At 35.3% G+C, this 14639-nt stretch overlaps 1 protein-coding gene across 1 annotated transcript in view; it reads left to right on the top strand.

Moving 5' to 3' along the window:
• LOC138695354 (beta-galactosidase-like) overlaps positions 1-14639 on the top strand; it is a 210289-nt gene that overhangs the window by 23686 nt on the left and 171964 nt on the right. The window contains exons 6-7 of the mRNA XM_069819796.1: positions 2082-2275; positions 5471-5720. Coding sequence (XP_069675897.1) covers positions 2082-2275; positions 5471-5720 — 444 coding nt within the window. The remainder of the gene's footprint in view (positions 1-2081; positions 2276-5470; positions 5721-14639) is intronic.

The following is a 14639-nucleotide window of genomic DNA, read 5'->3' as shown; positions in this document are numbered from 1 at the left end:
AGGTTTTGAGAAAAAGTTGTATAGAACGTTTTAGTCTTAGTTTCACTTCTAAAATACACACACAAAGTATTTACACGTAATAATGAATCACCCTGTATATTGGAGCTTATGGTAGGTAATTTATTTATTATCGTTGAATGCTGGCTGGCACTGTCCACAGTGATTAGACATCCCTTTTCAAGAAACTCAAGAAGCCTGTCTATAAAGCACTCTTTGTAACTAACTCTTGGCTTTCATTTAGTTATGATAATCGGAGTCTCAGTTTTGAGGACGTGAATGTTAACACCCATTTGCTCTCGGGTATAAAACCCGTTCTTGCATATCCTGCGTCACAATAAGTTTGCTGCCTTTTTCAGCAGGAACTCGGAAAACGTCGTGTCTTTTCGAGTCCTGCCAAATATTTTCCATGAATGATTGTGGTGACCCACGTCTCGTCAGTTTCAAATATTCTTGCAGTGATTATGGCACTCCTTTCTAAGAAAACTATCTGTCATCAGTACTTTTACTACATAAATCTTAGAATTAACACAATTACTTCATGGATGAAACTACCTTGCCTCCCGTTTCATTTACCTATCATCGTATCACAATCTCTACACACGCACGCAAAATTGCCGTATACTAGCCATACCAACACATAAGACATCATCGTATTCATCATCATACACAATCTCGCTACCGAGCTTATGGAATATCCTACCCAGTGACATCAGAGACTGTCGGAATTTAACAGTATTCAAAACAAACTTATCAAGCGTTTTCTTACTGCGTAGAGTGCAATGCAGTAAACTGAGTACTTATTGCAAATGTTTCGAAATTATTATTGTTTTATTTCTCTTGATATTTCCATAGTCAGTTACCTATTTCTAGATATTTAGTCACTTTCCCTAATCAGTAATGTATTAGGCAGTCAATATATTGTATTAGTAATTTTTGTGCACATTGTGATCTTATATTTCTACTTGTAGGCATATATATAGTATAAATATAAATAAGTAAATATATATATGTACTTTTTATTCCCCTCTTTTTGCATTTTTGCACTTGTGCTTTTTGTATTTGTAGGCCTATCTGTAATTTTATTTCTACTTCTTATTTGCGTCTTCTCTCTGCATTTCTTTTTGTATATGCCTATTTGTATTCTGGCCTTAACTCCGCCACATTAATAAATAAATAAATACAAATAAATAAATAAAATAAATAAATAAATAAATAAATAAATAAATAAATAAATAAATATAGTCATTATTGCTTATCTTGCTTTCATAACAATATTTGTAGATTTTTCAACGTTCTCTAATCATCATTCGTATATTTTAAATAAATAAATAAATAAATAAATAAAAGAGATGGATAGGTAGATAGATAGATAGATAGATATAGATAGATAGATAGATAGATAGATAGATAGATAGATAGATAGATAGATAGATAGATAGATAGATAGATAGATAGATAGATAGATAGATAGATAGATAGATAGATAGATAGATAGATAGATAGATAGATAGATAGATAGATAGATAGATAGACAGGTAGGTAGGCAGATAGATACGTAGATAGATAGATAGATAGATAGATAGATAGATAGATAGATAGATAGATAGATAGATAGATAGATAGATAGATAGATAGATAGATGGATGGATGGATGGATGGATGGATGGATGGATGGATGGATGGATGGATGGATGGATGGATGGATGGATGGATGGATGGATGGATGGATGGATAGATGGATAGATAGATAGATAGATAGATAGATAGATAGATAGATAGATAGATAGATAGATAGATAGATAGATAGATAGATAGATAGATAGATAGATAGATAGATAGATAGATAGATAGATAGATAGATAGATAGATAGATAGATAGATAGATATGTAGGTAGGTAGGTAGGTAAACATGAGAGACTCAATTGTTAAAACAAGAAGAATGCGCACGTGAGCAGAGCCGACAATATGAGACTTATCAAAAGAGTAAGAGACTTGATAAGTAGGGGAACAAGAGGAGTGGGTAGGCTTTTGAAAAGGTCACACCTCGTGTTTCTCTAGCTCCATTCCCTCTTATCTTACAGGTCTTTCCTTTTCACCGGATGGCGTACTGTTGTGTGGACATCCCGTCTACAACTGGACAATGTATAGCTACCCGCTCGACTCGCCCTTCTTCATCCATAACTTCGTGGACGATTTGCCTGGACGGCAACATGGATGGCATTTCTGCACGCCAACTCTGTACAAGGGTTCCTTCCAACTACCGCCTAATGTTCAGGTGAGTAGATGTGACTAGGTGTGAAAAACTGGCCCTTCAAAATGAAGCGTCCTCCATCAGGGCTGATCCCATGGATCTCGTAGATACATGAATAGGAAGAAAATGTATTTTCATCTATAAAAATCTAAAATGGTAATTTTATTAGTGGATGCTACATCATAAAATAGGGGAAATACGAATCGTACTGTTTAAAGAACACATACGTCTTCATTGCATATTAAAAAAAAAAAACTAACAAACCTGCTATTTTACCTAACCTCGTAACAACAGTAATATACGTTACAAGAGCGGTATGTTGACGTTTTCGTGGTCGAGGAAAAGATTGAAAAAGCGAAACGTAGTTGAGTTGAAAGACGAATTTCTAATTAGTTGCAATGAAATCTCCATGTTGGTTTCTGTTTAATGACGGCAACTTCGGAAAACCAAAATATCTTTCTTCAACATTGTTACTATAAAATGTTTTATGTGTTTACTATACTCCAGCAGGCCGTGACATACGTCTGTCTTCCCCCCCCCCCCCCAGTCTATAAATGCGAACTTAAAACAAACGGTAAGGTTATGTAATGATTTATTTTTCATTTTATTATTTTAAGAATATTATTTATATAACATATTGCAGTAATAACATCGGAATCTGGAATATTGTTGATTTTTTCACAGCTTCCTTAATGTTACTTGTATCAGGAATGCAATAAGTTTCGTGGAGTAGTAGACTTTACTTAATTTTTGCAAATATTTAAAAACAATAATTAACATTGCAATTTAGGTGAAATTGCAGTGGCAAGTTTCCAATTTATAATTATTACTATGTTAACGTCTCTAAAAATAATATGTTAAAAGCCTAAAGCAGTAAAATGAATGTCGCCCTTAAGAGGTAAGAAGAGAGAAATTGTTATGTGTGTTACGTTGGGAATACTGAATGTGGTATTTCACACTTACCGCGTATTGGTTCTGTGCGGAAAACAAGCAAATACGCACGATCTCGCACAAACTAATTTTCAAATGAATTGTACATAATTACTATCTAAATCCCTCTATTCGAAAGTTAACAAGTTTGCCATCCTTGTAACACAGTCACTCCAAAACGATTTTTTCGGTTCTAAAATCAAACACGAATTTGGCAATGACATTACCATCATACATAGCCTACGTATAGTTTGTTTTTGAAACATTACTCAAAAGTAGTGTTGTGGGATTTAATCGAATAATCGAGTCGATTAAAATTAATCGGTTGTAGTTGATATTAATTATTATTTTGTTAATACAAACTCATGCTAAAAGTTCCGACAATATTTCTTTCACGGAAATTGCTTACTTAAAAGAACAATAGTACTGTTATTTTCTAACTGTAAACCAGGTAGCGTAGGGAAAATATTTGCTTAAACACTTCAGAAAGAGATGGATATATGAGGACAGTGACCTAGTATACCTCTATTTAAAGTTGAAACACAATACGAAACCCTTATTAAGTTTTATGATTTTCCAAGAAAACTTCCTAGCATATGAAATAAATATTTTTCTGGAATCCATCCCCCTCATCCTTTATAAAATAACTATGTCTACACTGTGTGCAAGTGAGAACGTAACTACCTTTTTCTCTTTCTAAAATGTGGTAATTCGATTACAATAGGGGCCAATCTTCTGTTTCGACCGCTGTAGTTTTTCAGTTGCAGTTTCTGTACCGAGTTTGTATATGAAGGTTGTGTGTTTAGTTTGATAAAGAAAAAAAAATCAGTTTACTGTGGTTTGTGAAAAATGTAAACTCCATTACGTCATATGAGAATTTGAGAGGTAAACTCGGTGAAACGTTTGGATTTAAATTGAACGATCGTGGAGATGTGCTTGACAGAAAAAAAGTTTTTCGTGTTTAGTGATGCAGGAAACATTGTTACTAAACGTAGAGCGGCACTTAATTTGGAGCATGTGAATGCACTCATATATTTAAAATCACGGATGAAGCAGTATTAACTAGGTGAGTCTTCACACTTTTCGTTATTTATGTTTGTCTAAAAAATTCCCGGACAAATTGACACAATAAATGATAAACCTCATAATAAATATTGTTAGTAAGTAATTAAAATAGTAGTTTTGTAATATAATGATACAATAGCCTATATACAGTCTCCAGGCGGGGACTACTTTAATGGTACAGAATCAACTAAACATCTTACAATGGAATGCTGGTGGTATAACATCAAGCTAAGAAAACTGAACTAGCCAAAATACTTTCAGATAATAATGTAGATATATTCATCTGCATAGAATTGGAATATATCAGTCTCCTAACTGTCCATTGTGCAACTCAAATCAAGAAATGGATTCAGAACATCTCAAAATCTGTGCGTCAGTGGCTAACCATGACAATATCTTTGAAAAATATTGCAGTGCAAGAGGTCAAATGACTTTATTGTCAAATGCCTGGCATTAGAAAACAACAACAACAACATATACAGATATACATGTTTTTTTTTTATCCAATGCCACCAGGTTGTCTTTCGACATTTCTGGTCTTCTCTCCTGGCCGTGGCTTAATTGTAACCCACTTCTGATGTAGGGGCGCCTGGAAGGCGGAGTTACATTACCCCAATGATGCGATAGGATGATTATGATAATTTAGTGCCAGGAGAGGTCTTAAATCTAAACTTAACCTAAATTCCAGACCATGGACGAACACAGGAATAATTCCCTTTAAGGAAAAATTCCTGTGCTCTAACCGGGAATCGAACCCGGGATCTCATGAGCTATAGCCAGAAGCTCTGACCACTAGACCATGAGGCTGGTCAAAACATGTAATACCTACGCTTATCACCGAACACAAGTTAAATTTAAAAATAATTTTGTATTACAGTATATTAAACCATTTTTTAACTCGATTAAATTCAAATAGTTAATCGATTAAATATTTTGATCGATCAACAGCACTACTCAAAAGACATATTACACATAAACGTTCGTTTGGAGTATTGCATATCGGTACAAATTATGTTTTTGATTATGTCAAAAAGTAAGATAAACGAATTCATTAAACATTTTACTCTCTAAATAAGTTGTGTCATTCATTTTATATGTAGATGCGACTGCAACTCAAATTCGCTGCGTGCGTTTGTTTACGTTGAGACTCTTGACTCAGCCTGGCACACGCAAAAGAGGGTCGGAACTTCCGAGCTTTAGAGTTTGAGCTTCATATTGTTTCAGAATCCGCGAGACACGTTCCTCAATCTGGAAGAGTGGGGAAAAGGCGTAGTGTGGCTCAACGGACGCAATTTGGGCCGCTACTGGTCGTCGACAGGTCCGCAATTTACCATCTACGTGCCCGGCTGCTGGCTGCTGCCGACTCCAGGGGTTAACAAGCTGGCGGTGTTGGAACTGGAGCTCCAGGAAGTGCGCCAGAATGTCAGCCTGCAAGCAAACCCCGTGTTGCGGGCCGGTCTAGTTACCAACGAACGTATCTTAATAGCTGTCTGCCTGTTGTTTTGCGTCGTGTCCGTCATGTGCTGCCGTGTACCGCGTTTCTTTCGGTGTTTTGTGACACGCGACGACCTGCAAAGATATGTTGATTGAAAAATCATACTTTTACGCGAATTTAAAATTTTCCTTACTCATCAAGAATAATATGTGGACTTTATTCATATAAAGAAAAAAGTTTTTTTTTTTTTTCCTACTGCAAAGTGTAACAATTATTTGTAGTATTCCTTTGCAAACAATGTAAATTTTAGTCCTTTGGTCTCGCAAAGAAAACTTCAAAATATACCTGAAAATAAAATAAAATTTGGGTTGTTTCTTACTGTGCTGCACAATATTAAGAAAAGTTTCTAAAATTCTGGAAAAAAATCACCATTATTTCTTGATTTGGAGAGCATAGGTTTTTCCTTCAGAAAAACTATTCTCTCTAACCACATAATATAGAAAAAATGTATATATATCTTTTTTTTCTGCAGAGTGCACTAATATTTTCAGTAGTCACCATGTGGGAAGCGGAATTCTTGTCACCAACTCTCGTCATTGTACCATATTCACTCTGTTTAATTTTTTTTCTTCACTTTATAATTCATATATGAGTAACTTAATATCAAAGACGGACATCTGACTTCAATCGAAATTTAGATAGCTGTGGTTTTTTATACAAATTTTCATGCTGTTGCCAGTTATACTGAAACCACATGCAAACTCTAACATTATATTTATAAAATAAATTGCCTTAAATATTACAAAGAACACTGTGAATTAAAAAATTGCCTCTAGATCAAAACTATGGAGACGACAGATGTCCTTCTTTGATATTAAGCTACTCATATGTTTATTTTAATTTTCTTTCTACAAAATGTATGTAAACATTTAATATTGTAAAATTATGTAGGAGAGTATACTGAGTCCTTCTGGGCTACCTCCAATGGGAGGCAGTTATTATTATTATTATTATTATTATTATTATTATTATTATTATTATTATTATTATTATATTCACTGCAATTTTGTCACCCGGTGTTTTGGTCAATTCGACTTTTTGGTCACCCGATATTTCGGTCACCAGTACACATTTTCTTATAAATAATAATTTATTTTGACAAGTAAAATATGCATACATATACTGTATAAAATGTTATGTTTCAAAATTGCCACCCAAACTGTGTTCGACGGCTCTGAGGTATGTGAGAACATCACCATTTTCTTTATAATCAGGGTATCGTTCTGTGATCCTACTTATCCTTCGGTGTAAATCCTCTACTTTTCTCTTTTCACGGGGTGGGGAATGACCTTCGCAATAACCCTAAAGCCCCTAATACTTCGAGTGAATCGAAATTCCCCTTCGTGATGCTACATCAGTACAACATTTGATAATAACTAAAATAAGTAAGAACGTCACCTTACACGTAATTTTTTTTTTCCAAATACTTATATGCTTAACCACGGAAACAACCTTACAATGACATTTGATTCTCATTATACGTATATGCTTAACCATGGAAACAACCTTACAATAACATTTGATTCTCATTATACGTATATGCATAACTACGGAAACAACCTTACAATAACATTTGATTCTCATTATAATTATATGCGACCACGGAAACAACCTTACAATGGCATTTAAATCTCATTGTACTTATACGCTTAACCACGGAAACAACCTTACAATGACATTTAAATCTCATTATACTTATATGCTTAACCACGGAAACAACCTTACAATGACATTTAAATCTCATTATACTTATATGCGTAACCACGGAAACAACCTTAAAATGACATTTAAATCTCATTATACTTATATGCTTAACCACGGAAACAACCTTACAATGCCATTTAAATCTATTTATAATTATATGCGTAACCACGGAAACAACCTTACAATAACATTTGGTTCTCATAATTATATGCGTAACCACGGAAACAACATTACAATGGCATTTGAATCTCATTATACGTATATGCTTAACCACTGAAACAACCTTACAATGACATTTAAATCTCATTATACTTATATGCTTAACCACGGAAACAATCTTACAATGGCATTTAAATCTCATTATACTTATATGCGTAACCACGGAAACAACCTTACAATGACATTTAAATCTCATTATACTTATATGCGTAACCACGGAAACAACCTTACAATGACATTTAAATCTCATTATACTTATATGCGTAACCACGGAAACAACCTTACAATGACATTTAAATCTCCTTATACTTATATGCGTAACCACGGAAACAACCTTACAATGCCATTTAAATCTCATTATACTTATATGCGTAACCACGGAAACAACCTTACAATGACATTTAAATCTATTTATAATTATATGCGTAACCACGGAAACAACCTTACAATGGCATTTAAATCTCATTGTACTTATACGCTTAACCACGGAAACAACCTTACAATGACATTTAAATCTCATTATACTTATATGCTTAACCACGGAAACAACCTTACAATGACATTTAAATCTCATTATACTTATATGCGTAACCACGGAAACAACCTTAAAATGACATTTAAATCTCATTATACTTATATGCTTAACCACGGAAACAACCTTACAATGCCATTTAAATCTATTTATAATTATATGCGTAACCACGGAAACAACCTTACAATAACATTTGGTTCTCATAATTATATGCGTAACCACGGAAACAACATTACAATGGCATTTGAATCTCATTATACGTATATGCTTAACCACTGAAACAACCTTACAATGACATTTAAATCTCATTATACTTATATGCTTAACCACGGAAACAATCTTACAATGGCATTTAAATCTCATTATACTTATATGCGTAACCACGGAAACAACCTTACAATGTCATTTAAATCTCATTATACTTATATGCGTAACCACGGAAACAACCTTACAATGACATTTAAATCTCATTATACTTATATGCGTAACCACGGAAACAACCTTACAATGACATTTAAATCTCATACTTACATGCGTAACCACGGAAACAACCTTACAATGACATTTAAATCTCATTATACTTATATGCGTAACCACTGAAACAACCTTACAATGGCATTTAAATCTCATTATACTTATATGCGTAACCACGGAAACAACCTTACAATGCTATTTAAATCTCATTAAATTTTTCCAATAAAACATTAATAAAGTATTGAATGTAATCGGTAACGAGAACACCGTTGACTAAAATGTAACCGCTGGTCCGAACACCGGTGACTAAAATGCAATCGGTGACAAGAAGGTATAATGACATCTCCGGTGACGAGAATTCCTATACGCCATCATATAAATACTAAAGTATTTCACTACAATAATTTTACAATCAAACAAGTGTATAGACCTAACTAAAATGTATTGAATATTACTTGGGCATTCGATAAGTATAGCACATATTAGCCTATATAATACAGAATAATACATCAGACTACAGAATATAATTAAAACAATAGAAATAGAAATAAAAAATACAGCAATACAAAAAAGAGGATACAATAACATTAATAAAATTTGAGGACCGAATGAGCAGCGCTCGTGTTCGATCGCAGTTCAGATACATTATTAATATAAGAGGAATATATAAATACAATAAAATAGGAACTAAAAGTAAAATTACAGCTACAATGAAAATACATAATATAATAATAATAACATAGAGAAGAATAATATCGTATGTGAATCAAGTAGAATAATTTATGAAGAATATATACTCCAAAATTATAGAATACAAATATAATATAGGCTGATTAATTCATACACATAGGCTATAAATTTATTTAATCAAATTTAAGACATGTAATGTAATATAAGTAATGGAAACAATGCTGTAGATCAGTGCTCCTGTCGGCGTGGGTAGCGCAGTCGGTGTACCGTTGGTCATCTGTGCTCGAGGTTGCGGTTTCGATCCCCATCCAGGTCGATGGCATTTAAGTGTGTTTAAATGCGACAGGCTCATATCAGTAGATTTCTTGGCATGTAAAAGAACTCCTGCGGGACAAAATTACGGCACACCGGCGACGCTGATATACATAACCTCTGCAGTTGCGAGCGTCATTGAATAAACTGTAATTTAATTTTTTTTTCACTGATCCTAGCGGTGACCACTGAAATCTTGTACTACGTAATGGAGCAGAGATTTTCTCAGAAATTTGCAGTATTGAAAGTCTCGAGATAGCCGTGGCTGGGCTGTCTGACCGCGAACGGACAGGAAACTCATAATACATTCACCCTGTACAATGTGGCAAGTGACTTTTCGCATAACTAGTAAATTATTTATTTTAGGAAATGGAGAGAACTTACCTGAATTTCGGAATAGTTGCTCAAAAATATGCTATCCTCCATTACTTCTGTGTAAGGGGGAAGGGAACTGGACACCCTACTCCATTACCTCCTGGCTTAGTTGCCTCATGAGTGATGACTTATTGGTGTCACTTGTGAGGCTCAAATCTGTCTTCGGACAGTTAACCGAACAACGGCGTTCTATATAGTAGTAATATGTGTACGTCAAGGCAGCACGCTAGGAAGAATATAAAATGCAAACGACACAAAACTTCAATATCAATGAAACGAGAGATGTACAATGTCGATATCTGACGCCTACTTCGAGTACGAAACAGCTGACCAGAATAAACCAAGGAGGAAAACAAAACGTGAAGCAGATACAAAATACTGCGGACGAAGGATTAGGGAAACAGCTGGAAGTGTCTGAGGTCAGGAGCATAGACAAGACTAATGGGGGAAATGCAAGAGAAGACATGATAAGAACGAGTGAAGGAATGAAGCGACTACCAGATATTAGTGATTGTGAGGACAGAATAGATAGGGCGTTGGAGAGGTTATAGCGAAGAAGAAGAGTGCTAAAAAGTGAGTGCAGGAAAGTTAGGGGTGGCAAAATTGTAGGAAAAGGAACAGAGAAGAAAGTGTTAAGTGTAAGAAGATAGGGTAAGAGTGGAATAAGATAGACTATCAAACAATGAACAGAACATTAGAAAGTAATCAAGAAATTCTCGGCAAAGAATACATTAATAGAAAAGAGTTATATGTATTAAAGGGATGGTGGATCGAAAAACAGAAATGTGAAGGTCCACCATAACTGTGAATTGTAAAGTTGATTGACAAATATCGTATCGTATCGTATCGTATCGTATCCCATCGTATCGTATCACATCATATCGTATCGTATCGTATCGTATCCCATCGTATCGTATCGTATCACATCATATCGTATCGTATCACATCATATCGTATCGTATCGTATCACATCATATCGTATCGTATCGTATCCCATCGTATCGTATCGTATCACATCATATCGTATCGTATCGTATCACATCATATCATATCGTATCGTATCGTATCCCATCGTATCATATCGTATCACATCATATCGTATCGTATCACATCATATCATATCGTATCATATCGTATCGTATCGTATCACATCATATCGTATCATATGGTATCATATCATATATCATATCATATCATATCATATCATATCATATCATATCATATCATATCATATCATATCATATCATATCATATCATATCATATCATATCATATCATATCATATCGTATCATATCATATATCATATCATATCATATCATATCATATCATATCATATCGTGTCATATCGTATCATATCGTATCATATCATATCATATAGTAGTTCCATGCTGCAGCGATGTAAGAAGTTCTCGGACACTCACTGGAGCTCATTCTTCTCATTAATATTCGTGAAATTTAAAAGTCTTCAGATAAAACTTTCAGGACTTAAAGATATTTACAAAAATTTATCTTTAAAATTAATGTAACTATAGATATTACAAAAATATACAGATGGAATGAAAAGTGCCTTTCAGCAGTGAGTAATTAAAAACCGGGTAGGACGTTAGAGGAGAAGGTTGAACTATGGGCTACCATTTTGTTTTCCTCATACTAAAGGAAAATGGTGTGGCATATTGCTTGTAAATCTTTATTGACATACAGAGTAATTATTCGTATACAGTTTTTCCAGTCTTAAAGATCAATAGTTGCAATAGATATTTGCATATAATTACTTTATGAAATAAAGACGAACTGGTCCTCTATAGGTAGTAGGGTCTAAATATGGGCTACCACAAAAATGTGAAAATAAAATTGGAAAAAAAACAAAGAAACATAAGTAGGAAACCTGTGTCATATGAATGGCAATATTCTGTAACAAATAACGCAAACCACGATAGTGAAAATACGGGACGTGTTAACATGCTGGTAATATGGGCTACCTATCCCATATTTGACACATAGCGGTAGCCCATATTAGCAGCATCGACTCATGAAGGTTTCTAAATTTATGTATGGTAATTTGTTGTTCTAAATAAATATTACTCTTATGCCATATGATAGAGCTATTCTTAATCAGTGTAACACATCAAGGGTGATTTGTAAACACGAAATATAGTTCTTTCAATAAAATTGAAACTACATACCTGCAAAAACTTTGAATTTGATGAAAAACACAAAGAACACACCACATCCACACCACAAAGGCAACTGGTTTGTCTCTTTGTGCACGCAGACTGATGGACACGAGATGTACTTTTAAAGATTTTTCGCTAGGTAACAACACCATATACAGAGTGTTTAAAAATACGGGGCATAATTTCAGGTATGTATTTCCCACATGTAGACAATCAAAATAGTTCATTACAACATGTGTCCGGAAATGCTTCATTTCCGAGTTACGGCCTTCACAACATTGAAATTCACCGGAACGTTTTTCTTTCCGCAGGTCGTTGTCATTACAGAAGATGTTCAAAATGTCCACCTCCTGCTTGAATAGAGACCTCACATCGATGTCTCATTGACCTGCGAACACGATCCCAAACTCCAGGAGTATTGCGTATGTCCTCAGAACATGCACAATTCGATTCCAACCCATCACCGTAAAAAAACAGCTTGTTACGAATCCCTACGAACGCCTACACAACAGTGAATGTAACCTTCGCCTCGGAATGAACTGTCAGAGTGCCCTCTTAATGTCTCCTTTGACGGCAACGACCTGCGGAAAGAAAAACGTTCCGGTGAATTTCAATGTTGTGAAGGCCATAACTCGGAAATAAAGCATTTCCGGACACATGTTGTAATGAACTATTTTGATTGTCTACATGTGGGAAATACATATACCTGAAATTATGCCCCGTATTTTTGAAACACCCTGTATAACAAAAACGAGGTAGCCTATATTACCATTCCTAGCCCATATTTCCACCTTCTCCTCTACTCTCGCTCGGGTCGCTTTTAGAGATTTGCCGCACTACTTATACAGGGACATCATTTTATTTTTACTTCAATTTTTATTGTACCTGAGTTTTTGAATGTACTTCACTCCCACCCCTTCTACTAAGGAAGTTCCAACTCCACACAGAACCAAGACCGCAGATAGTTAGCAGTACTGAGTTACTGGGTATAGTACGTTCCAGAAATATGTCCGCGTTTTCCAGTGACGAAAGAGCTTTCAATATTGAATCATATTTTCGCACAGGTACTGTCCGTTTGCCTACGTCGCATCCCGATTCCCCCCACCTGCTTCTGCTCGCCTCTCTGTAAAAGCTGGGCTGTCTTAGCTCTTTTCTGAAAACATTAATTTCTCTTAGGAATTGGATGTTTACGTAATATTATACAGCTGTTTAATTCAACTTAAATAAAAGGGCCTCGTTAAGTAATTAACTGTCACGTGATTTCCTCCCTTTCTACAATCCTGCGGCATAGCCACTTGGACGGACAGTAGATAGCATGTCTGAGTAATTTTATATTTTCGGGTCGGGCAGGAGTGAAGATTGAATTTACAGTACGTAGAGTAGGTACAGAATTATTTCAACATCAGTTACTAGTACGAAGGACGAAACTGGCAATTGGAATTAGATGCAATAGTCTATAGTGCGATAATATGCAGAAAAGAACTGAAGCCTGTATCGAAATGAACGGCCACCATTTTCAAAATTGTGTTTAAATATTCATACGTATTATGATTATTTTTCAATTTAACTTCTTTCTCTATATTGTACGCTAATGTGCTGTAGACAGTATAATATACATTGCATAATGAATACGTTCGCATGGATAACTCACTTCGTGAGTAAAAACACTTATTCTTAATACAGTACTGTACTTTGATTAAAGAAAAACCTAATGAAAATTATCAAACTCAAAATCGCGATATTTCCTAGTTTACGTAAATGGATGAACTACTTTTCTTCCATCCTATACCTAGTAGAGTGATTTTTGTTTTACGCCAGTATCATCGAACTCCAGTCTTGGAGGGGGGAGCAAGCCGTGTTTCCGGCTCTCTAAAGGCATAGACAGGTTAATATTAAAAATGTTAGTAAAAATAAAATGATGTCCCTGTATAACTTTCTTCTCAACTTCCCGAATGTGAATTACGGATAAATTATAGGAGAGGAAGTGGGTGTACCTGGGTATCTACCTAGGACTCCCAAATTCCAGTTCGAGTTTAGCTGATCTTTGAGCCCTGGTATCCGGCGCGGAGCTGATTCTCCATTAGTTGACAGCGATGGAAAGCCAGAACCCATCGACTCACGCGCAATAGAGCGCTCCGCTGCATTGGCATTGGAATTCCGCGCGTTCCTGTGGCGCCCGCTTGCCCACCACGGCTGAAAGTGGATCAGAACCCGGATCCCTCACTCGTGACGTCACTACCACTTCCGAGAAACTGCTGCCGTGACTCAGTGCGGACACTATCACAGCACGAGCATACTAATATAGGAACGAGCGTGATGCATTCTGGGCCTCGAAAATACGTAGGCCTATAGAACTGTCCAGGCCACGGTCATGCACAGATCGGGAAAACATCGCGAAAATTATTTCAAACAATAGCA

The sequence above is a fragment of the Periplaneta americana genome, chromosome 1 (assembly GCF_040183065.1).
Source record: "Periplaneta americana isolate PAMFEO1 chromosome 1, P.americana_PAMFEO1_priV1, whole genome shotgun sequence".
NCBI classification, from domain to species: domain Eukaryota; kingdom Metazoa; phylum Arthropoda; class Insecta; order Blattodea; family Blattidae; genus Periplaneta; species Periplaneta americana.
The sequence above is the reverse complement of the archived record's forward strand: the minus strand, read 5'-3'. Positions and strand labels throughout refer to the sequence as shown.